General features: G+C 46.9%; 1 protein-coding gene across 3 annotated transcripts; it reads left to right on the forward strand.

The window, feature by feature from the left end:
• Positions 1–1,859: 1,859 nt before the first annotated feature.
• On the forward strand, positions 1,860–25,546 carry LOC114107697 (adhesion G protein-coupled receptor E2-like). 3 transcript variants are annotated; one of them, XM_071601836.1, is made up of 18 exons: positions 1,860–1,940; positions 3,416–3,463; positions 3,639–3,761; positions 4,267–4,422; positions 9,086–9,202; positions 9,441–9,616; positions 9,727–9,804; positions 10,212–10,389; positions 13,394–13,501; positions 13,830–14,053; positions 14,242–14,418; positions 16,522–16,719; positions 18,057–18,292; positions 20,534–20,600; positions 21,161–21,252; positions 22,234–22,402; positions 22,486–22,596; positions 24,393–25,545. In XM_071601836.1, the coding sequence occupies exons 1-17, from the start codon at positions 1,910–1,912 to the stop codon at positions 22,585–22,587; spliced, it is 2,280 nt and encodes a 759-aa protein (XP_071457937.1). In that variant the 5' UTR covers positions 1,860–1,909; the 3' UTR covers positions 22,588–22,596; positions 24,393–25,545. The 3 variants fall into 3 exon arrangements, with proteins under 3 accessions (XP_071457937.1, XP_071457944.1, XP_071457946.1); XM_071601843.1 differs by lacking the exon at positions 16,522–16,719 and having other exon boundaries at positions 24,393–25,546; XM_071601845.1 differs by lacking the exons at positions 20,534–20,600; positions 21,161–21,252; positions 22,234–22,402; positions 22,486–22,596; positions 24,393–25,545 and adding an exon at positions 20,386–20,462.
• Positions 25,547–26,016: the final 470 nt, after the last annotated feature.

Below are 26,016 nucleotides of genomic sequence, written 5' to 3' on the forward strand. Positions count from 1 at the left end.
TAAAAAGAAAATAATAATATTGGTGAGGATGGGAAGAATCTGGAATCCTCATGCACTACTCCTGGGAATGGAAAATGGTCCAGCCAGTGTGGAAAACAGTTGGGCAGTTCCTCAGAAGGTTAAACATAGAATTATCACATCACCCAGCATTTTGACCCCATCCATGTGCACCCCAAAGAATGGAAAACTGGACTCAAATTAATGCTTGCACACCAATATTCATAGCACATATATAGTGCTGAGTTGCAGAGGCTGATTTTAAACTTGGAATCCTCCTGCCTCAGCCTCCTGAGCCACTGGGACAAAGAGAAATTTATATGTTCTTTACTGAAAAAGAAAAATGAATGGCAAATAAATACACAGCAATCAAGGAAACTGAAATTAATTTTTTAAAGAGAGCTAATATTTCAAGCATTAGTTCAGAAAATCTGCAAATTGATTATATTGAATAGTTGTTAGACTAGCAGTGAAATGGATAGTCTTAAATGCTAGATTTTGGAGTCAATTTACATAGACACTTTATTCAGCAATTTGATACCAGTTATGAAAATTTAAGTGGTGCATACCCAAGGCCCAGCAAAGACACTTCTTTTAATCTACATCACATTAAACAATCCCACTTATACAGAAAGCTCTAAGGTTTTCTGCAGTATGTTTGCAAGAGTGAAAAATTTCATAACATACAAGCAACTATCAATAAAGTATAGCAAAATAAATAGGGTATGTCAGTATTTTAAATTTCAAAAAATAGCACATACCTGTCCATAGTATAGCTCATATTTTAAAAAACGTCCAATACACAAAGTTAAATGGGAAAGGCCAGTCAAAATATAATGCATATGGTTTTATCAAGTTAATACTTTCAGTATAATATTGTATCTTTACAGGTGCAAGGTGAGGAGCCTGAGTTTAGGAGAAGTGATTTGAAAATATAACAGTCCCCTTTAGGAATATAAGATTTTTTTCAATAGTGCATATACTTATTAATATTATTTAGTTGTTACAAGTGTCATCTTAGAGCTTATAAGGTAGAACAGATGTCATATTCACAACAGATGAGATTTCTGCAAGTGAACTCAGATTGGGCCAGGAAGCAATACAGAATTTGGTGTATGCACGGCACACTAGCACACTTTACAATAAAGACTGCAAAAAATAAGGTGTCTTCTGGGTATTCAAAAGAATAGTCTGATTGTCACAGCAATTACCCATTTTTATTTCAATGGGATTATGAAAAGATAAATACAGAAAACACAATACTAAAATGTGTAAAAAACAATAGTAGTATGGGGACCAGGTGGCTCTGCGAGACCTACCTTCTCAGACTTTCCAGGTGTGAGTGTTGGGAATGCCAAGTCTTGCTTCTGGATCAGGACACGGTGTTTTTGGTGGAAAGGAAACAGTAAGACACAAACTTACACAGACACACCTTAACCCTGCCCCAGAGGAGAGTCATGTGTTGGGCTGTTTGACTTCTCCTGTGCCATCTACTGAAGCCCTGAGTTCTATATTTAATCATGAGCCTTGTTTTCATGTAAATTACAAAAGTAAATCTAGTGATAGGTAATAACTAGATAAGTCTATTCTTTCTGAACCATGGTCCTTACAGGGCAAGAAGACCAGGAGAATGATCCTTCATGATTGAGCTTCTAATACACAGTGTCCCACCTTCCTGTCTCAGAAGATGGGAGTCACGCCAAAGAAGATCGTCAGCACAATTATTACTCATACTAAGCAAATATTTGGAGTTCTGAGAAATTCACAGGGAACTGATCAGAGGAAGAAAGCATCCAGACCGTGATTTCCTCACTGTGGTCAACTTCCTCACAAGTCATATTTAAACAGAAAGCATTCTTAACTCCAACCAGAACCAAACGTCCTCCATCACTGGCTGGCTGGTCTCGGCACCATGAGGAGCGGATGTCTAAGACTGCTCCAGGGTAAGTGGAAACGTGACATATGACAGGCAAGAAAGGGAGCTAGGAGCCACCAGCAAGTCCTTTGCTTCATTTCTGGCTGGTTTTCTCACTGTCCCTTAAGGGAGAGCAGGGAGGGTATTTGTAAAGGATGTCAGCTCTTTTTTTTAATTATTAAGTTCTCAAAGGAGAAAGTTATTCCTAGAAAGTTACTCCCTAGTGCAAACTTTAGCACACAGGGGGGTTTCTCATTTATTCCCTGATGCAGCAGGGCTCTCCGGATAAATGGCACCAATGGGGCTCTACAGAGAGAGGGGAACTTGGTTATTTTAAGGACATGGCTCATGCAATTGTGCAGGCTGGAAGTCCAGACTCTGCCAGGTAGGTGCAGGATGGAGACCAGGGAGGAGGTGGCAGGATGGAGACCAGGGAGGAGCTGATGTTCCATCTCAGGTCCAGAAGCAGTCTGGGCCAGAACTCCCTCCTCCTCAGGGGGCCAGTCTTGGTCTCTTAGGGCCTCCATGGGTTAGATGAGCCCCACACAGGAGAGGGGATTCTGCTTTCCTTGCAGTCTTCACATTCAATGGGGTCTCCTCTGATGAAGGCCTCATGGCAATGTTTAGAGCCTGACCAGCTGTCCAGGCAGCACATTAGACAAACTGACCAAGAAGGAACCACCAATACCCCTAGACTTTATTTTAGGGATTGAGAACCAGACTCTCCTTGACTCCTCGCCTGTCTCTCTGTTGAACAGCAAGAGGCTCATGTACCTAAGGCCCCGTTGACTTGAGGAGGGTCCCCAGGAAGTGCCCTGGGAGGGGGCAGCTGCTGAGTGGCAGGAACAGCAGGAGGAAGCCCCCCAGCCTGAGCCCAGCACCTGCCCACAGCACCTTCCTGTTGGGGGGGGGGGGGGTAATAGGGCACCATGGGGTCCCAGGACAGGCCGTGGGGCTGAAAGTGGTGGTGGCAGATGTGGCTCTCAGGTGCCCCAGCCACAGCTGCATGCCAGGTGGCTGGTGTGGTGTGTGTCCCAGGAAGGGGACAGGGCCAGAGCACCTGAGAGACCAGGCAGGGTACCTGAGAGACCAGCTGGCCCTGACCCTACCTTCCTACCCAAAGGTCAGTGATGGTGGTAAACACCCTGACACACTGGGGTTTGTTCTCACGTGACCCTAGGACGTGGGTGTCATCCACACTCCACAGAAAAGGAAACTGAGGCAGGGCAGTGGGGAAGCCTGCCTGTGCTCCAGGGTCTGAACCAGGGCCACCAGGCTCCAGTCCCCCACCCACAGGCCAGGAGAGCCACAGCTGGAGCCCAGAGCTTGCCAGGCTCAGTCCCCTTCCCATCCCCCAGACCCTCTGGGAGGCGCCACTTGGGCTCCCTCTGAGGAGTGGACCAGGTCCGAGCCCAGGAAGGTCCTCAGCCCCTGCCCTCTAGTGCATCACCTCCAGCCTCCTCCACCTGCTGGGCCCACTGACCTGCCCTCTCTGTGTCGCAGGGCTGCTGTGTGTCCTGCTGAGTCTCTCCAGAACCGGAGACTCTCAGGGTGAGTGTGGGGGAGCAGCGTGTCCACAGCCAGAGCCTGGGAGGGGCCCTGCGCCTGCAGCCCAGGGAGGAGAGGCCTGGGCAGTGAGGCTCGGGGCATCTCCCCACCTCTTGGGACCCTCCTCTGGGGACCACATTGCCCCCTCCCAGCCTCTGACCAGTCTTTGCCCCAACAGCCTGTGCCCCCTGGTGCCTTAGCAACTCCTTGGAATGTATCCTCACCCCCGCTTGTCGCTGCAACCTGACTTTGAACTCTTCATCTGTAGAGATCTTCACCCACCCCCTGGAGATCTGTCATGGTAAAGATGTTGGGGAAAGGGCCAGAGACTTTGGGTGCCCAGTGCCAGTGAGGTCATGGGTAATGATCAAGGGCTGAGCCTTTGCCCTCAAAGCCATCATCAAAGACAGAAAAGAGAAAGGAAATAGTAAGCTGGAAGAGAGACCAGGGAATGGCATGGCTCTGGCAGAGAGAAGACCTGGGCTCCAAGAGTTGGTCTCAGCCTGCCCTTAGGTCTGAAGAGGGTGACGCTGATCTTCTTGCCCAACCCCCAACTTGGCATTGTCCCTGGTGTGCAAACTGGGAGTGTCAGCCAGAGGACTGAGATGAACACAGCAGACTGTGTGGTCTTCAGGAAAGGCTTGCTCCAGGAAAAGCACAGCCTCAGCACTGAAGCCCAAGATTCTCTCCAATAGATACTAATTTCATGTCAGACCCAATACTGGGGGGCCAGTAGGGGACAGGAGTCTCTTGCCTGAGAGACCACACACCTTTGAAAGGTGACCCTTGGTCCTATTATGTTGCAGACATCAATGAATGTTTCCAGCCCTCGATGCTGTTCTGTGGATTTTCTTCTTACTGCCAGGGTGAAATAGGGAGAACCTACTGCACGTGCAGACATGGATTTGATTTCCTTTCTGAATTAAAAAAGTTCACTGAAGAGAATGAGACCTTTTGTCTAGGTAAGGCCCACCCCTCACCCCCACCCCACATGGAGTTCAGGGCACTGGAGCTGATCTGGGGACAGCACCCAGTTATAGCCTCAGCATCTGGACTGTGAGATGGGGCAGCTGTGTGTGCACCCATTACAAGCACCAGACACGGGGGAGGGTCAGGGCACTCTGGGACCACCTACTTGGCCCCATCCTGATAGTTCTGCCTGTGACGATGGCCAGGGTGCTTATCTGGAAACCCTGTGGACATTTGAGATGTGATGACATCATTGTTGTTTTCTGTTGTTTTTTTTAAAAAAAAAAAAAACAGGGTTGGAGTTGTGGCTCAGTGACAGAGCCCTTGCCTTAGCAAGTGTGAGGCACTGGGTCCAATTCTCACAGGGCATATAAATAAAGTCCACTGACAACTAAAAAAAAAAATTAAAAGAACAAGCCAGGCACCTTGGCCTGTGCCTGTGTTCTGAGCTACTAGGGAGGCTAAGGCAGGAGGATCACTGCAGCCCAGGAGTTCAACCCAGCAAGGGAAACAGAGTGAAGCCCCATTCCAAGGGGGAAAATGTGGCAGGGGGAGAGAAAAAAAAGAATAAACCACAGGAAGGAGCCCCTATCTTCTAAAGCTACAAACAAAGGTAGAGGCTGGGGTGTGGCTCCCGGGCAGAGAAATTGCCTGGCATGACCAGGGCCCTGGGCTCCCTCCCCAGCACTGCAGAAAATCAAAAACAAAACCAGAGGCAGCTTTGCTCTTGGTTCACTGTGTGACTTCAGTCAAGTCACCTCACCTCTCTGTGCTGCAGTGTGTCCATCTGCAGAAGGGGAGTCCTGGGACTGGGCCGAAGCTCAGTGGTAGAGCACTTGTCTAGCAGGTGTGAGTCCCTGGGTCAGTCCCCAGCACCAGGGGAAGAAAGAGGGAGAGGGGAGAGTCATAAGGAAGGAAATGAGATTCAAAGGCACTGAGCAGGTCCTGGCTCCCAGAAAGTGCTGTTAGCAATGGCTTCTGAGCTGAACAGGGCCTGGGCCCCACGAGTTGTGGGGGAACTTCCTCCATGGGTGGTGACAGCAAGACTCCCCGGAGACAAGCTGGGCACCTTGGAAAGGCCTGTCAGTGTCCACCCACAGTTCTGAGTGCCACACTAGGAGCTGGGGGCTTCCTGGGTACGATCAAGGGTGCATTTGTTCCACTGTGAGGAAAGGCAGGTGGAATTGGAAGCAGCCTGGGCCTGAGCACCTCGGTTTGTTTTATTTTTTTATTTTTTATTTTCATTCCTTTGTTTGTGTCTTTTGGTCCTGAGGATCTAACCCTGGAGCTTACCATTGACCACATCACAGCCCTTTTCATTATTTATTTGGAGACAGGGTCTTGATAAATTTCTTAGGCCCTCCCTGTTGTCGAGGCTGGTCTTGAACTTGCAATCCTCCTGCCTCAGCCTCCTGAGTCACTGGGATTACAGGCAAGGCCAAAGCACCTGATTGAGCACCTTGCTTTAGTTCTTCTTGTTGCTGCTCAGTGGTGGGGTTTTTTAAGTTGTGATGAAATCTGCATCCATAAAACTTATTATTTTAACCATGATCCAGTATATTAGTTCTGTGGCACTGAGGACATTCCTGTTACACAATCATCTCAGCCATCCCTCTCCAGGAGTGTTTTCCTGTTTTTTTCCTTTATTTCTTTAACTGACAAATAAAAATACTGTACATATTCATCATATGCAGAATGATATTTTGAAACATGTGTGCACACTGGAATGGCTAAATAGAGCTGATTAGCATATGCAATGCCTCATGTGCAGATTTTTGTGGCAAGAACACTTCAAATCAAATCCCTTAGTGATTTTCAAGAATACAGAACATTGGCCAGACCCAGTGGTGCACACCTGGGATCCAGCAGCTCTGGAGGCTGAGACAGGAGAATCACAAGTTTCAGGCCAGCCTCAACAACTTAGCAAGGCCCTAAGCAACTTACTGAGACCCTGACTCAAAATAAAAAATAAGCAGAGATGGGGATGCGGCTCAGAGGTAGTTCTATTTTTAATATCTGAGGACCGTCCCCACTGCCTTCCATCACAGCGGGGCTCACTTATGTTCCCAGCTCTGGTGTGCACAGCATCCTTTGCTCTGCCTGCTGGCCACCTGTGTGCCCATCAGACTTCCCCAACAGCCACCAGCAGGTGTGAGGTGAAAATTCATCACAGTTGTTTTCTCGTCCCCTGAGGATTGGCAATGGCAAGGGTTTTCTCCTGGGTCTCTGGGCGCTTTGCCTGTCGCCCTTTGAGAAGCGTCTGTTCAGGTCACTTGCCCATTGGCAGATGGGGTGAGCGGGTTTCTTAATGCTGAGTTGCTTGATCAAGCTCCTCATGATACTTTGCATATTGACACCTAATAAGATGCGTGCCTTGTGAGTGTGCCTCCCGTTCCCTGAGTTGTCCCTCACTCTGTCCACTGTTTCCTTTGCTTTTCAAAAGCTGTTAGTTGGCTACGATCCCCTTGGTCCGTTTGTATTTTGCTGCCTGTGCCTTGGGTCCCGTCCAAACCATCACTGACAGGCCACCGTCACGCAGCTCTCCCCTGTGCTCTCCGCTAAGCAGCTGGGCAGCTCCAATCTGACCTTCACTATTTAATCTGAGGTGATTTTTATGTGGTGTGAGGGGAGGGTCTGATGTCCTCCTGGTTGGCATGTCCAGGGTCCCAGACATTTTACTGAAGAGTCCTTCCCATTGTGCGCTCTTGGCACCTTCATCAAAAATCAGCTGTAAATACGTGGGTTATTTTGGGCTGTCTGTTCTGTTCCATGGCTGTGTGTGTATCCCCATACAGAACCACACTGTGTTGTCACTACAGCTTCACAGGAGATTCTGAGGTCAAGTGATGGGATGTGCCCAGCTTTGCTCTATTTCTGAGCACCTGGCTTTATCCTCAGGTGTTAATGATGAGTGTCACTCTGGGAAGCCCTGGACCATGATCTCCCACCCCCCACTGCATAGGCATCAAGGGTGGCCATCACTGCCACCTTCTCCCTGAGCATAGACCACCTGTAGGACCCCAGTGGTGCAAAGATTCCCAGAGGGGAGGGTCCAGGGAATGGCTGGGCCTCCCTCTGCCACTGCAGGATGGAGACGAGATGTAGATCCCTTGCCAGGCCCCACCTTGGCACAGAATCTGAACCCACATGTCCTTGGGCTCTGCTCCAGAGATTAGAGTGGTCCTGGGACTTCCAGAGCAGCCTGGCCTCAGGAGGTCCACCTGGGGTCTTAGGTCTGTCTGCGTCTTACAGCAGGGTCAGGCTGAGACCAGGGTCTCTTCCCTGAGAGAAAGCACAACTTTGGGAGGTGAGCCTCTGACCTGTCGTTTTGCAGACATCACCAAATGAGGGCCATGAGAGTGCCCTGTGGAAAATCTGCAGACGGCCAGGTCATACAGGGCACAATTGCTGCCCGTGTAGCCCAGGCTGTGTGCTCATTTCTGGAGCCAAGAATCCTTTTTTTAATGAGAGGAGAACATCTGCAAGGTAGGCCCTTCCCCCACCTCCCCATCATCAGGGTTGAGGTTACCAGACCCTTTCCTGTGACATCTAGACTGCAGAATCCTGGTTACAGGAGTGGTGCCCTGGTCTGAGACAGGCAGGTGTGCATGTACCTGTCGCCCAGCACAGAAGCAGGGTAGCATGAATGTGAAGGGTCCAGCTCTGCGACTGGCTGCCTGGGGCTAAAACCTGCCTGTGCCACCTGTTAGCTGCATGTTAATAGTCAAATCACTACCTCTCTTTGAACTTGGTCTACCCATCTGTATCATGAAGGTGATCATAACAGTGCCTACCTCCTGTGTATTCCAGGAGGATTATGAAAATTACAGGTGCCTCTAAGAGAGCCTGGCTAAACTAAGGATCAAGGGGACTCTGACCAGACAGGGTCCCCCTGGGTGCACATTGTGTCATATATACATGCCTTGACCAAAGGAAAAAAGCTTTTTTTTTAATTTTCAAAAAGCTCCTCCTCTCCAGGCGGACACAGCTCCATCTGATACTGGAAAATTGGTTGGTTTTCATCCCCTGCTTACCTTGTGCTTGGGCACCCTGATGCAATGAGCAGCCTGGACAACTGCACCTAAGGGTCAGGATTCTCCTAAGTACAAGCCCTCGGCCTCAGATGGTGGCTATTGTTATTGGCACACCCTCTGTGCCCCACACTGTGTTGCTAGGTTAGAAAGAAGCCAGGGCTTGTGGGGGTGAGGGGGCAGAGCTCATTCAGGTGGATGGGCAGAGGCAGGGTGAGCAGGGCTGAGGTGGAAGACACCCCCACACCCTGGGGCTCAGCTCAGTGAGGGGCTCAGCTGGGCCCTACTCATTCCCTCTTCACCCTTCAACACCGTGGTCTTCACTGCGCCTGAATGTATGACCACTGGCCTCACAGTCCATGGAGTCAGTGATGGGCAGACCTGGTACCCACTCCCTGGGCTCCTTGCCCCACCTTCTCCAGGTATCAGAGGGCCATGCAAGACACTTGGCCTCCCATTTCTGTTCACTTCCCAAGACTCAGAACTCCCCGCAGAGGGCCACTTCTGGACCTTCAGAACACCCTGTTGCCCATCCGTTTTGCATGAACTGCAAGGGGGAGGGATCAAGATAAGGAGCCCACAGGGAGCTCATTGCAGCACCATTCTGTCTTCTTTCCCCTGCTAGAGACTCTCTGGATAAGACTTGGCCCTCCCAGGGACCACAGGGACTCAGTCACACCTGGAACATTCAGTTTCCCCACAACCACGATGGACCCAGGGACCCAGCGGGGAAATTCAGTAGGTAGGAGACTCGAGGGTAGGACACAGTCCCAGCCAATACCCCAGCCTGGAGAGGACACCCTCTGTGCCCCATGCTTGTCTGGGCCACACCCTCACGGCCATGCCCTTCTCCACTGCTTGGCCTCATTTATTTCTCTGCTGTACTCTCTCCATCCTGATTTTGATCTGCACATGCACATGCTCATGCACACACCCACACACATGTGCACTTCTCCTAATGAACCACTGTCCTGTCCCAGCAGTCATGCCTGGCAACACCCGGTCTCCACACCGCTACAGTGGGACTGGGCCCCGCTATACCGGAACTGGGCCCCGCTATACTGGGACTGGGCCCCGCTATCCCGGGTCTGGGCGTCGCTACCCCGGGACTGGGCACAGCTACACCTGGTCTCTGCCCCCTGGAGTCCACAGCCAGGTGAGCCGCCCCAGCCACGATAAGGAGGTGGGAATTCATGGAGCAGCACCCTGTCCACCCCTTTGCCAGAAACTTCACACCCACCGTGACCCCTCATCTCACCTCCCCAGAGACTCTCCCGCTTCACTGACAAAGTCAACAATCTGCACAAGGATGTCAAGCCAGATCAGGCCAATGACACCATCCAGGTAAGGGCAGGATCCAGGGGAAGCAGGGGGAGACCTCCCATAGAGGGAGGGGTGCAGCTTTGGTCTGGAGGGAGGGGGACAGGCCCAAGCACAGTGGGGTCCTGCTCTGAGCTGGCCACTCTCCCAGGGCAGGTGGAAGAGGACATTGGGAGCCACACACACTGTTGGACGCCCACGTGCACTGTCTGTCCTCTTGCTCTCATCCTGGTCTTGGGTTTTGTCATCCTTGACAGTAATGAACCAGGGCTGACCTCTGAGGAGCAAGGACCACCCAGGGAGTCCCAAACCATGCTCTCTCTATCCCCAACTGGACAGCATCTAGGGCTGTTCTCTGGGGTTGAGTGGTCAAGCTCTTCATGTGGACCTTCTGGCCCAAGTCCACCTGCTCTGTGCCCCCATCCCTCCAGGGGATCATGCAGGAGGTGGATGAGCTGTTGGAGACCCCTGGGGACCTGGAGACCCTGCCCCCCTCACAGAAGCACTGTGTGGCCACTCACCTGCTGACAGACCTGGAGAGTGCCCTGACACAACTGAGCTGGGATCTGCCTGAGGGGACAGCAACCTTCAATTATTCTGCAGGCACACGTAAGTCCCTGGGTCTGTGCCAGCCCCTATTCCTAGCCTCATCCTCTTCTGATCCCACTAGAGCTGAGTGGCCACACTGTACCTCAGTGGCTCACATAAATAATCACAACAGTGAAAAAGGCAGAAAACCACAAATAGTACACATTAAACAATATGGTATACATTATCAGCAGTAAAATGACAATAAGGGGGGCTGGGGATGTGGCTCAAGAGGTAGCACGCTCGCCTGGCATGTGTGTGGCCCTGGGTACGATCCTCAGCACCACATACAAACAAAGATGTTGTGACCGCCGAAAACTAAAAAAAATAAATGAATATTAAAATTCTCTCTCTTTAAAAAAATGACAATAAGGAATTTTAGAGGGGCTGGATTGTAGCTCAATGGTAGAGCATTTGCCTAACGGCACAGGGTTTGATCCTCAGCACCACATACAAATCAATAAAAGCAAAGGTATTGTGTCCATCTACAACTAAAAAAAAACAAAACTTTTTTCCTAAGAATTTAGGTAACAAAATAGAAACAGCTCCCAAAAGCTAATTTGGAGTAATATAAACTAATCTTGCTTGATATGTAGATATTAATTGTCTTATTGTGGTAAAATTCACTTAACAAGTTTCACCAATTAAGTTCACCATTTAAAATCCACCAGTTCGACATTTCAGTGGAATCAAGAACATTCACAAACTGATGCAGCCATCACCTCCATTTCTAAGACAGTTTTCTCCAAAATCAAACATCGTGCCTCCTCAGCTTTCATCCCTCATTCCTCCCCTCCCCCAACCCTGGTATCCACTCACCTGCTTGCTGTCTTAATGGAGCTGCCTATTCCACCCTTTGGTAAAAAGCAATCATACAAAGTGTGACCTGTCCCTCTAGCTTCTTTCTCCTAGAATGATCCTGTTGAGCATGGCATAGCATCACTCCATCCCTTTTCACAGCTGAATATGATTCCATCCTATGGGTGTTGAGCTGACCCACTCAGCCACTGATGAACATCTGGGTGGGTTCCACCCCTTGGCTATTGTGACTTACTACTAAGAATATTGATGTATAAGTGTTTGTTTGAATAACTGTTCTCAGTGCTTTGGTGTGTCTGCCATAGACTGGACTTCATAGGTAACATGGTAATTCCATGTATAGTTTTGGGGGAACCACCAGATGGTTTGAGGAATGGCCACACTATTTCATAATACCACCAGCGGGGTGCAAGAGTGCTCTCTCCATGGCCTCGGCTAAACATGTTACCTGGATTCATTTGGTTTTTATCACAGCCATTCTAGTGCATAAGAAGTGATGTCTCTTTGCCAGTTTGAGTTGCATCTCCCTGTTGACGGGTGATGGTTGGCATCTTTTCATGAGCCTCTGGGCCATTTGTGTATCTTTTTGGAGAAATGTCTGTTCAGATCCTTTGTGCATTTGTGATTGGGTTGGTCCTTTGGTTGTTGAGTTGTAAGAGCTTTTCATCTACTTTGACAGGAGACCATTATGAGATGTGCAACTTGGAAATGCTTTCTCCATCCTATAGATTATCTTTTCACATCTGTGATAATCATTTCACTTTAATGTCAGATGTTTTGAGTTTTGAGGAAGTCTACTTTATCTACTTTCTCCATCAGGCTTGTACATTCAGTGTCATATCTAACAATCCACTGCCAAATCCAAGGTCAGAATGATACCACTATATTTTCTCCTATGGGCTTTAGTTCTTAGATTGAGGCCTTTGTTCTATTTTGAGTTAATCTGTGTGTGTGTGTGAGGTAGGGGTCCACATCCTTCTTTTTCCTTGGATATCCAGTAATCCTCATCAATCATTGAAGAGACTGTTCTTATACCCATTGAATAGTCTTGGTCCCCTGGATGAAAACCAATTGACTGCAGAGGTGCAGGTTTATTCCTAGGCTCACCTTTCCCTCTGTCTTCATGCCAGTACCACTCTGCTTTGGGCTCCTCTCATTTGCTGTCAGTTCTGAAATCAGGAGTGTGAGTCCTCCCCCTTTGTTGCTCTTCAGCCATGCTTTAACTACTTGGATCTCTTGCAATTCTGTGTTAGTTTTAAGGGGAGTTTCTCTATTTAAGCAAATTATAATATTAATAACTGTTGGGACGTGGATAGGGATGACATTGACTTTGTAGATTTCTTTCAGGCATGTCACCATCTTACCAATATAGTTTCCCCATCCATGAACACAAGGTGTCCTTCCCTTCATTTGGAGTCTTAATGCATTTCAAAACCTTCTATAGTTCTCTATGTACAAATCCTGAGTCTCTTAGTTAAATTTATTCCTAATATTTGTTAGACATTGTTGTGTCTATGTTTATAAGAGATATGGGCCTCTTGTTTTCTTGTGATGCCTTTATCTGTTTTTACATCAGAGTAAGATTAGCCTCAAGGAATTACTAGATGCCTCTTCTGTTGTTTGAAAGAGTTTAGAAAGAATTCATTTTCATTCTTCCCTATATGGTTAGTGAAATTCAGCCATATTGAATTGGTGAAAATCTGATCTCACATGTTCATTTAGGAGGTTTTTCACTATTGATTCAATCTCTTTACCCATTATAGGTCTCTTCAAATTTTCCACTTCTTCTTGAGTCACTTTTGGTAGTTTCTGTGTCCCTCAGAATGTGTCCATTTCATCATCAGTTATCTAATATGTTGCTGTACAATTGTTCCTACTGTTACAATTCGTCATAACTTCAGATTTCACATACAAGAATGTATGCACACATATGTATCCACTATATATATATATATATATATATATATATATATATATATATATATTGAAATTACAAAGGATTATATACATACATGTATGTGTACACATGTGCGTCTATATATACACATATACATGTGTGTGGTTTTAGTGAATTGGAAGTTACACATAGGTCCTTGATATATGTGATATACCCATGTACATATACAATATATATATATATATATATATATATATATATATATATATATATTCCTAACATAAAACTTCTTCTTCCCATGACTCATAGAACTGGCCCTGGAAGTGCAGAAGCAAGGAATTTGCAATGTCACCTTGAGTCTGAATCAAGCAAAGATGCAGCTGAACTGGAATCTGGCACAGGAATCTTGTTACACAGGTAACATCTGAGATGGGGAGAAGGTGGATGTCCACCTTACACCAGTACCATCCTGTTTGGAAGAGGCCTCAGGGTGGGAAAGATGCCCAAAATACAGAAGTAAAGACTAAAGGGTGATGTGGGTGGGAAGAGGTCACTAGAAGAGCGTCCAAAGGGGAGGTTCTGGGGAGTGATGAGGCCACATTCTGTTGTATGCACGTGTGAATGTGGTGCAGCAAGTCCCACTATTATGTATCATTATAATACAACAATTCAAAAGGAGGAGAGGCCATCTAAGGAGGAGGCCCTGGAGGAGACCCTGAGACTCACCCGTGGCCTCGTCCTGCAGGCCCTTCTGTGGTGGGCTTGGTCTCCACCCCAGGGATGGACAAGCTGCTGGCCGAGGCTCCCCTGGTCCTGGAGCCTGAGAAGCAGGTGGCTCCCCATGGGACACACGAGGACTCGCTGCCGAGAGTCTCGTCTGTCCTGCTCTCAGATGTTGTCTCAGTCTTTTTGAGCAGCAATGACACCCAGAACCTCAGCTCATCAGTTACCTTCACCTTCTCCCATCCTGTGAGTCGGTGGGGAGGGACCATGGTGTGGGAAGAGCCCCAGGCCCAGGCACACCCTTGTTCTCCTCTTAACCTTGAGGTTCAGGGGAACTACCCACAGGTGCACCCCACACAGGAAAGCCAGCCCTTCCTGGGTCAGCATCTCTGAGCGCAGGAAGACCAGCTCACACCCCTGTCCTGTTGCTACAGCCAGTGACACCTGCACCAAGGCATGAGCTGCTCTGTGTCTTCTGGGACCACAGCCAGAATGGGAGTCACTGGACCACTGCAGGCTGCAGGACAGTGAGCACCGGAGGTGGCAGCACCACCTGCCACTGTACCCACCTCAGCAGCTTTGCTGTCCTCATGGCCCACTACCACGTGCAGGTGAGAGGCTGCCTTCAGCATTGATTGCTGCAAAACATACTTATGCAAATGTCACTGCTGAAGTAAAACCAATTTGTTCCCTCAGGGTTTCTGTGGGTCAGTAACCCAGCACAGGGGGATGAGTTCCTTGTACAGATTCTAAAACACTGACAAGACCACATCAGCCAGGGCCGCAGTCTCTCCTGGGTCTTGCAGCCCTCCTCCAGCTCCCTGGTTGCAGGCAGAGTCCAGTTCCCTTCTCTTAGCAGCTGTCAGGGGGGACCACACTCAGTTCCTAAGAGCCACCCACATTTCCTCTCCTATGACCCCTGGTTGGCCTTCTCACAAAATATCAGTGTTCCTATCTGAAAACAAGCATGAAAATGTCCCTTATGTAGAATTTCTCTCAAGTTTTGAATCTGTTTTCCCAGGAAGAGTCCAGATCTTTAAAGCAATCGCCTGATTACACCAGATCAGGAGAATAAACTCCCTAATCTAAAAGTCAACAGATGGAGCCCTAAATTCCACCTGCAAAATCCCTCTACAGCAACACCTAGTTTATCAGAGAATTGAATAATTAGAAGAAGGTTTTTGTAACAGTAGGGGGTGGACATATGAAGACCAAGTTAGAATTCTACTTACCACCAGGGTCTGTAAGTCAACCATAGTCAGGGTTTCAGGTTTACAAAAAAGGAAGGTCTGGTGAAGGTGGAGGTCAGAGGGGGTCAGGGGAGTCAGAGAGGATGGCTGGACCGGGGACTGTGACTGTTTACCTCCTCCTCTAGCCAGGTGAGTGGACACTTCTGCTTCCCCAGGTTCAGACTCTCAGGTGAGCCCACGTTATGGGCATTTACTGTAAACACCCTGTGACTATGAGCATGACAAATATCTCAGCCAAGAGCTTTTTGTATATTACGGAAATTAGATTTTGTCTTTACATCAGAAGTTCTCAAAATTCAGCACATGTTAATATCACTTGGAGGACCATTTATTTTTAAGTGCTTTCTTAGGAAACAATTTCTATTTTTTAGATATGTTTCAAGAACAAAAATAGAAGAAATAGATCAGATACTTGATTAAAGTAAGAAAGTTAATGATGATGGTAACTTAAAATTTACACTTTCCCACCTATTTCTCCAAGTCTTCTTAAAACCAAGAGGAAATAAAAAGAAAACCCACCACCCAATTACTCTTTACCCAGAGGCATCTATTTTGAAAGTTTTGCCTCTGTTTCATTTATCAGGTGTCATTCTTTCCCTCTGCTCCTCCACTGTCCTGCCTCCTAATTTCCCAATTTTGTCTTTGCACCAGGGTCTCAAATGTAGCATGCACAAATGTCACCTGCAGGGTTTGTACTTTGTTTTCAAACATTTTCTTGGGAAACCATTTCAAATTGACAGATATGTTGCAAAAACAAAATCCACACAAACAACATCTGTGTGCACTTGATCCTGATGCACCTGCTTTGAAATTTTACCTTCATTATTTACCATTTGAATATTTCCCCTCCCTCTTTCCTCTTCTCTCCTCTTTCCCTCAATTACATTGAAATAGAATTGATGGTGGGCTTTTAAATGTCCTTATGGCTTTAAGATGGTTTTCAGAAAGAAGTGGGGGAAATGTGAATTTTAAGCTACTGTTATCATTAATTTTATTTTTAACCAAGTATCTAATTCTGACTTCACAGGGACTTGTGGCCAGTAAGGAACAGGCAGAGCTGCACTGAGGCCAGTGGTGTCTGGGATGGGAGGTTAATGCCTGGAAACTGAGGCACAGGTTCTGTCCTGTGGCCTCGTGGGACAGGGACAGAGGGACCCTCAGCAAGGGCTTCACACACACTCACTTACATATCACTTACGTGCCTTACTGTGCCCCAAAGTCAGGAATCCCGGGTCTCCTCCTTGAGTAAGGACTCTACACATCCGGGCCCTTCTAGCCGCTTACCTGCTCCATTCAGAAAACCTTACAGTCCAACCTTCTAAACTTGGAGCCCCTCCCCCATCAGCTTAACACATGAACCAGGTCCCTCCATTCCTGAATCTGCTGCACCAAATGACAGATAGCGGAGGGGTTCCTACCCCAGATCAGGGCACGTGGCTGTGAAGGCTCCTCCCTCTGCCCCAGGATGACGACCCCGTGCTGAGCATCATCACCTGCGTGGGGCTGGGCATATCGCTGCCCTGCCTGGTCCTGGCGGCCCTCACCTTCCTCCTGTGCAGAGCCATCCAGAACACCAGCACCTCCCTGCACCTGCAGCTCTCGCTCTGCCTCCTGCTGGCCCACCTGCTCTTCCTCATGGCCATCGACAGAACCCAGCCCAAGGTACCCACGTGTCCCCGCCCCGCCCGCACAAGGGTGCTGAACTCAGGAGCCAGGCTGCCCGGGCTCCTAATCAAACAGCCTGGGCCCCGGGGAAATCCAGAGGAGGTTGATACCCATTTCACGTTGACGGATTCAATGAGAAAACAAACCCTCTTTACAACCCCATCACCTACATCTCGTGTTGCTTAGCAAGAAGGCTTGCATCCTGGGAAATTCCTTCCTTAGGGGACCCATAGGGTGAACTGACGCAAATTCTAGATGACATCCGTCAATCACTGGAGGTGGCCTCCTGATTCAAAAAGGAGACACGAAGGAGGCAAGTGGGCTGGCGTCACACGGCACCCCATTTTACAGCAGACACTTTTTACCAAGAGAAAAAGGAGGTTCTACTGAATTTTTAATTTGGTTAGTCGAGTCCTTCATTTTCAGAATTTCTATTAGTTCATTTTTAGAATCTGGCTTTATTGAAATCATCCTCCACTTCCTGTAACTTCTCCAGGTTCATTCCTTACATCTTTATTAGCTCTTTCAACATTTTAACTAGGAGCTTTCTAAATTCTTCCCCAACATTTCCTCTGCCATTGTGCCTACAGAGTCAGTTGTTGGTGTGCTGTGGGCTGTATGGTTTGCTCCCTTGCTCTTTCCTGCTGCTTGTAGGTCTGCCCACCTTCTGGGTTGATTATCTTCTCTGCTTTGATTCAAGGAATTACTTAATGAGCTTCTGTCTCTTAAGAGCCCAGGGATGGGTGAATATCCAGCTACTGATACTGTCATTCAATGTGCGTCCTCAGCTGTTCCCAGGATCAGAACCATTTGGAGAGAAGATACTAAACCCTGTGAACTACAGTCACTTCTAAAATAATGTGAAAAGCATAGTGTAGTAAGTGCATAAGTCGTCACATGATCATTGGATGCCATTTGTATGTAGTAGGTCCTGCCGCTCCTTGTGACCCTGCTGTTCAGTAACCAGCAGGGCAGCGGGTTTGTTCACAAGAGCATCACCACTACTGCATGAGGAACGCTGCAGGGCAGCGCTGGGAGGCTGTGACGTCACCACTACTGCATGAGAAACATAGAAGGGCAGAGCTGGGAGGATGTGAGGTTCACCACTAAGGCATGAGGAACTCCACAGGGCAGCGCTGGGAGGTTGTGACGTCACTGGGCAGCAGGCCCTTTCCAGCTCTGCTGTGATCTATCGGAGCACACACGCAGTCCGTGGCTGAAGCACCACAGTGCAGTTCCTAGTGCACAGCAGAATCCACTGCCACTGGGCACAGGGGGCGTCCCGGGCCACGCCCAGACCCTGACTGCTGCCCCGGGGTCTCTCTCCTCCCCAGGTGCTGTGCGCGGTCACCGCGGGCACCCTGCACTACCTCTACCTGGCCTCCTTCACCTGGATGCTGCTGGAGGGGCTGTTCCTCTTCCTCACGGCGCGGAACCTGACTGTGCTCAGTTCCTCCAGCAGAAACAGGCTCATGAGGAGGCTCATGTTCCCTGTGGGCTACGGGGTCCCGGCTACCATCGTGGCCGTGTCTGCAGCAGCCAGACCTCACCTGTATGGCACCCCTGCTCGGTAAATGCGGACCCCACTTGTCCTTCTCCTCTCGAGCATATCCATGCCCTTCACTTGAACCAAAGTAGCATTTTTAGTATTTCAGAGCTTAAGATGGACAGCGACACTAACTAGTAACCCCTAGGGCATCTTTCCTGTGAAAAATTATAGTAAGGATTAATTAATTAACGAAGTCTCTCTCCTAGAAATAGCAAAGAAAAAAAAATCAAAAGAAAATTTTTTATTTTCAACTTAACCTACATTTTAAACAAATTCTATAGAAAGCCCCAATTCCTCATTTGGGAAAGTAGAGTTTCTTTAAATAATCAAACTAATAGACAAAGATAATCACCAAACTTGTGATTGTGGTTACCATGGTGACAGGAAGGATATGCAATCAGAAAGGGAGAGTAGTCCTCATCATCTTCTCCCATGAAAGGTCTTAATTGCTTAAGCTCACATGTCAGTCCTAGGGATTTCATTATAACAGGTTTAAACTTTAATGATGTAGAAAAAAAATGTCTTAATTACAAAACTAAAAATGAAACATAGTGCCATAGGTAAGATTTACAGCGTGCTTATTTCATGCCAGGTGATTCTCTAGCCACTTTTATATGTATTGACTCAAATAATCCTCACATCTCTACTTACAAGTAGATGCTGTCATTAGTCTGACTTCATCAATGAGGAAATAGAAGGACAATTGAGTTAAGTGTCCAAAGGTGGCAAAACTAGCTGGTATCCACAAACTCAGGTTTATTGCAGCACTATCCACAATAGCTGAGTCACGGAATCAGCCCAAGTGCCCCTCACAGATGAATGGAGAAAGAAGGGGTGGTGTGTGTGTGTGTGTGTGTGTAATGAAATACTATTCAGCCTTAAATAAGAAAAATTTTTTTTAACATTTGCAGCAACAGGGATAAAAATGAGCCAGGCACAGAAAGACAAGTACCACATGTTGTCTCACATTTGTGGAAGCTAAAAAATAAATCCACCTGAAAGTAGAACAGAGTGAATTCAAGAGATCCAGAAGGGTACAGGGCAGTGGCAAGGAAAGCAGAAAAGGGAGGTTGGGTTGAATCAGTGCACACGGTGGGCCTGGGTGGAAATACCATGCTGGGCTCCTCTAATACAGACAATTAATATGTTCATGGGCGAATTTCATTTTTAAAATGCTGCATTATGAGTGAACCTTGAAATATCACGCTAAGTGAAAGAATGTAGTAATTAAAGATCACACATTTCATGATTCCATTTTGTGAAATGCCAAGAAGAAGAAAATCGATAAGAGAAAATAGATTCCTGTGGCTGGGGGCAAGGTAAGGGGTGGGAGCAGAAGGGAAGAGCGAGTGCTGATGTGCACATGTTTCTTTCTGGAGCTGTGAGAATGTTCCACAGTTAGGTTGTGATGATGGCTTCACAGCACTGGTTTGTTCAAACAGAAACTGTGCAGTTCATTTTTCTGCATTTTTATTGGTGCTTTATAGTTGTACCTAATGATGGGATTTGTTGCTACATATTCATGCATGCACACCGCATGACAATGTAACAATGGGTGAATTTTATGGTACATGAACTCCATGTCCATAAATCCATGAAAGAATTGTGGTCATTGGGTAAGTTTAGCAGCAGACAAAAAGCAACTATATTGAATGGGGCAAGATAAGCCCTTAAAATGATGTCAGGTTCACAAGAATCTCAAACACTGATCATGTTCACAGTCCTCTGCCCTGCTCCAGAGCTGACTACCTCAATAACACCCACCCATCTTCATGTCCTTATTAACATTTGATTTCCTTGGGGAATTCTCCTTAATCATCCTAATCCCACAGAACAAATCTTAATATGCCTCCAGGACTCATCCTCAGAACCCTCCATTTTTGTTTTATTGTTACAATGTGTCTACAGTGTGCATCCTCCAGGAGGTGAGACTTGGGAGATATACAACTGTGTTTACTTTCTTGGTAACTTCAGAGCCAGACAGAAAGCCTACCACCCAGACACTCAACGTTTGTTGAGGAAAGGGAGGAAGAGATCGAAATAACTGCTCTCTGTCTTCAAGGACCAATGCACGTATTCTCTCTCTTTGTTAATTTTTCATTTGTTCTTTTTAGATATACATGGCAGTAGAGTGTACTGTGACATATCACACATACAGGGAGTCTGGCTTCCCCTCCTTGTGGTTGTGCATGTGTGGAGTGACACTGGTCGCGGAGTCCTACATGAACACAGCAAAGTGATGTTGTTCTCTCTTTTGCTCAGGTGCTGGCTCAATGCAGAACAGGGGTTTGTGTGGGGCTTCCTTGGACCGGCCTGTGCTATCTCTTGTGTGAGTGATGTCATCAGAGTTCCTTGCTATCCACATGAGGGTCACTAGAAGAGCAGGATTATAAGGATGGTGATAAGAACAGGACTATCCCTGGATTGTTATGGGTTGGGTTGGGTTGGGTTTTCCAAGACTTCTGCATCTACAAATTCTAACGTTATTGTCAAATACTAAAAACTGCATGGGCTAGAATGGAGAGATAACAGATTTAAATTTTTATTCAATAAAACTTTGCTGTGGGGGATTTGGGTGTAGCTCAAGGGCAGAGAGCTTGCCTGGCATGCACTAGGGTCTGGGTTCCCTCCACAGAACTGCAAAAGAGAAAAGAAGATATTCATAAACCTCCCACAGTTTTTTTTTTTGGGGGGGGTCATTTTAGTTATAAATGACGGTAGAATCCATTCTGATACAATTACACAAGCATGGGAATATACCTTATCTAGTTAGGAGCCCATTCTCGTGAATGTACATGATGGTGGGATTCACTGTGATATTGTCATATATGTACACAGGAAAATTATGTCAGATTCATGCTGCTGTCTTTCCTTTGTGGTTTCTTGAAGGTCAATTTGGTTTTCTTCCTGATGACCCTCTGGATTTTGAAGAGCAAGTTGTCCTCCATCAACAGAGATGTGTCCACCCTCCAGAACACGAGGTGAGATGGAGCAAGGGACAAAACCCCACAGACATAGATGATGCCCAAGAGCAAAGCCATGTGCCTGGCCAGCCCCTCGTGTCCCTTCTTGAGGGCTTCTGGGTGGCCCAGAAATAACAAATACGGCTGCCCTTCTACAGCTGCCATCTCAGACTCAGGGCTCTGCTGCAGATGCCAAAAAAATGCCTCCATCTCTGATCCCAGCTTGTGACTCCCTCAGCCTCAGGAGGAATTGGTATTGGCTGATCAGCAATGCTTGGACTCTGTTTCAGCCTTTCCACAGCAAAAGTGCCAAGAGCATTGTTATTCTCCTGACAGTTGCTACATCTCAGGCTGCACTTTTTTGCCCCACCCTCAGCTAGAATCCTTCCCACCCTATAACTTACTGTTCCTCCCTGTAGAAAAATGCTACTCCAGTTCAGTCCTCCAGGGGGCGTGGTTGTTACTTCACTCAGCATCTTGTGTACAATTCTTGCTCTTTCTTCTGGGTTCCTCTGATTAACCTTTCAAATTTTTGCATGTTGCTATTTAGTTGTATTACCACTTGAACAGAGCATACGATTAATGAAAACAGAAATTCTGTATTCTGTTTGTTTTCTAAGATAGGGCCTCACTATGTTTCCGAGGCTGTGTGATCCTCTTGTCTCCGCCTCCGGAGCAGCTGGGAATAGAGGTGTGCACCCCTGCCCCCAGCCTCTCTTTGTGATTTATATCCAAGCCCTAACACAGGAAATCCTCAGTAACACTGGTTAATGAAATTAGGGATCTTCATGGAAAATGAGTTTTGGGAACTAACCTTATGAAGTATCGCTCTCCTGGACCCCAAATGGCATTTCTATTGTGAGGTATCATTGAGAGTAAAGATCAGAGTTCAATCCAAGAAATCGCTTACAGGGGAGAGTAGGTGCATCCGTGGGTGGAGAGGGGAATACCTCATTTTGTTGTGGGTGCATTATAAGGCTCCATTCTCCCCCAACCTAGGATGCTGACATTTAAAGCAATGGCTCATCTCTTCATCTTGGGCTGCACCTGGTGTCTAGGTGTCCTACAGGTTGGCCCCATGGCCTCCTTCATGGCCTACCTCTTCACCATCGTCAACAGCCTGCAGGGCGTCTTCATCTTCCTGGTGTACTGCCTCCTCAGCCAACAGGTACCCCTGCCCAGCTCCCACCCATGCCTCCCCACGTGCACTTCTCTCTGTGAGCTGACCTAGAGCGTGGGTTGCCTCTGCAGGTCCGGGAGCAGTACAGGACATGGCTCAAGAGGATCAGGAAACGGACAACTGAACCCGAGTCCTACACTCTGTCTAGCAAGGCTGTGTCCGATGCCTCCTGACCCAGCACGGTAAGGTCACTCCCTGCTCCCGGAGCTCACGTTCCCTGGTTTTGGCAGGATTTCTCTCCTCCTGTCCACAGACCATGCTTCCCCTGTCTCCTGGACTCCACCATCATGCCTCCCTGTGCACTGACCTTTCATGATTCTGTCTCCCTCCCTCCCACCCACCTCCTTCCTGCTTATTATCATTTGTCCCCACCCTTATCTGAGTCTCCTAAAGACCCTGGTGATGACCTTAGGCTCACCTGTATAATCCAGGATGATTTTCTCATCTCAAGATGTTTAACATGCATGATCCCACTGATATGTGAAATGCAAACATTGATCTCATAGAAACAAAGTGTAGAACAGTAATTCCCAGAGGCTGGGAGGAGGGGGTGGGAAAAGCTTGATCAGTGGGTACTAAGTTACAGTCAGGAGAAAGAAGCTCTGTGGTGTGGTGCACAGTAGGGCCACTAGACCACAAAGTGCACTGTGCCTTTCCAACAGCTCTGAGGGGTTAGGGGCCGCTCAGTGGGAGGGCTCTTGCCTGGCATGTGCAAGGCCCCGGGCTCCATCCTAGCACCAAGTCTCTTTAAATTATAAAGAAAGGATTTTGAGAGTTTTTACCACAAATAACTAATGCATGTTGGAGGAGATAGTTATGTTTAATCTGATGTAAACACTCACACTGTAGACACCCAGGGAAACATCACATTATACCATTAGTATGTGCCATCTAAGTATATTTAACGTAAAATTTGATTTTTTAATCTTTAACATACTCCTTCTTGAGAATTACCTTTTCCAGGCAGGGTAACACTCACAGGCTATGGGGTTAGGGTGTGGACATCTGTGGGGTCATTATTTTGTCTATCACACCAATTACATAGGTTGGGTTTCTCTCTCATGGAGCTGTCAAAATCTGCATCTGGTTGTAGATAAATGAATAGATTCACCACTCCCTCCCTCCACCACAGCCCTAGGAATGATATACACATTGAAGAAAGGCAACGTCAACATTTTATCTAGAAAATAGGAAACCATCAGATAGGGAACGAAGGCTTCTGAAATTCAGGTGATATGATCAGGCGTTTCTACCATCTTGGGCACTGGACTGCAAGGGTCCACTCTGTTGGTGGCCAGATGTCATTTTATCTTAAAGTGTCTCCTTAAACAGGGCATCTCCAGGATGTCAGTTGATGGACTCTCTTCCTCTCATTTTGGAATCCCTCCCTTGGCTCATTTCATAAAAACAAAACATTTGTCTTGTAACCAGTTCTGAATAATTTTATGAAGCACAGCATTCATAAGGCTCCAGTGAATCAGCCTCACTTCTGAGAAAGTCCAAAATCAGCAAAATGAAATCTCATGTGGCCTCTTGATCATGCCCTGATAAATCCATCAGGCAAGAAAATATTGTGATTGAAGTGAGTGTGTGTGTGTATGTGTGAGTGTGTGTGTGTGTCTGTGTGTGTGTGTTTGCATGCAACATCATACCCCATAAAGGGATGATAATTATTTGTCAATTGAAATTTTTAAAAATTAGGAGCAGGATTGTTGCTAAGACCCTCCAATGCTCATCCCCCAGGCACAACGGCTTAACAAACTCATTGTGTATTTTTGGGGTGTGTCCCATGAATATACAGAAAATAAAATGGTTACTATAATAATGGAAATTAACTTACCCATCATCTCACATTCTTCTTTGTACTTGAGCAGCTGAAATCTCTTTATCTAACAAATATTTTATTCTCTTTTTTAAATGGAAGCTGTGAGTTATTTTTCAATAATCTTATGTCATTTTAAAATAATTATCATTCCAGACTGATTAGAAAGATCATGGGAGCTACATCATCCTTCCCCATGGAAAATCTGAACCGCCATTTTTTAGTCATTAGGACAGGAAAAAGACTCTTGTGCTGTGTGTTTCAAGGTATTCATGGTGTTGGCCACGTGAAGGGATTCTTGGAGGACATGATCGACATTCAATACCTGCAGAACCTGAAATCTGTCCATGCCCGACATGGTGCTGGGCAAACTCAACATCCAGATGCCATCCGCAGCCCAATTCCTCAGTTTCTCTGTTAAACGTTCTTCTACTGCCCACCCTACCTATGAGGCCTCTTCCATGCAAAAATTCTAGAAGCAAGAAAACCATCCTCCCAGGATGGTCACATCAACAACACTCAAAAGGAATAGAACTCGCCTTAAACTTTTTGACAAAAAAATAAAATATAAATAGAAAAAATTATAAAAATAAAATATTGTGGTGCCTACAAGGAAGAGACCTTGCTCTATGTGGGACATGGGCTTCTGAGGATGTGGAAGGCTCCCCAGAATGCCATATTCCACTAAAGATCTTCCATAGTCATGTAGAGGCCAAATTGCCAAGAAAATTGGTCCCCAGATAATTTCCTGACAGACATGTTAGTAAGTAAGAAGGAAAGAGTAGGAGACAAGACTGGGAAGACAGGGAGATGGGCCTGGGTCACTTCCTGGGCAGTGAGTACAAACAGCACCTGCAGATATTTCCTAAGAAACTTACAAAAAGGCTATTTTTAAGTCAGGACCTATGTGACTCTGGTCCATGCCTCTCCAAAGAAGGAAAAAGGCCCAATGGACATCTTGATTGGACAAAAGGCTTCATGGACACCTGGTGGACACTGCATGAATATACTTTGTGACTTTTTCTATTTGTGCTAATTAATGCAAGTAATGGCTGCTTTGTCTTGTAGGGCTTCTACAGAACAAGCAGTTGTCGTTTGGTATCAGGGTTAACATAGACTTGGAAAATTCCTTGGCACATTTATTTCCATGTGATTCCCAATACTTTATATGCATGGCAAATAGGTGAGATTTCAAAATTACTGATGATATTTCTGGGTGATGAACTGGGTGAGTCAATTTCTTCATTGATTGGTCCATTATACTTTTTAATTAAAAATTAACCAAGTCTATAGAAAATGTGGTTTCCTCATCATTAAGGGGAATTATACAGACCTGGCTTTTAACATTTTACCTAAATGGTGGTTATTATCAGGACATTTAAAAGTGAAGTTCAAAAGTCATTCCTAAGACACCTGAGATCAGGAAGGCTGCTGACCAGGTGCAGGGGAGTCCCCAGGTCCAGTCGGCTTTGGGGACTAAATTAGGTTTGGTGACTGGGATTTCCAGCTGGTGGTGGCAACAAAAGGGAACTAGGGTCACTAAGGAACCCCAGTGTGACCCACAGCAGAGGAAGGGCCACCAAGCCAATGCCTCCTAGAGCACTGGGTCCACGCCCAGGCAGCCAGGGTCCTGAGGTGGCCGTAGACTTCCTCTACATGCTGCTTCTCCCCTGGGGACATTTACTTTACATGGAACCAGAAAACCACACGGGGACTCCAGGATTTCTCCTCCAGGGACTTTCTGAGAAGCCAGAGATGCAGTTGGTTCTCTCTGGGCTGT

Source organism: Marmota flaviventris, chromosome 1 (assembly GCF_047511675.1).
Source record: "Marmota flaviventris isolate mMarFla1 chromosome 1, mMarFla1.hap1, whole genome shotgun sequence".
NCBI lineage: Eukaryota > Metazoa > Chordata > Mammalia > Rodentia > Sciuridae > Marmota > Marmota flaviventris.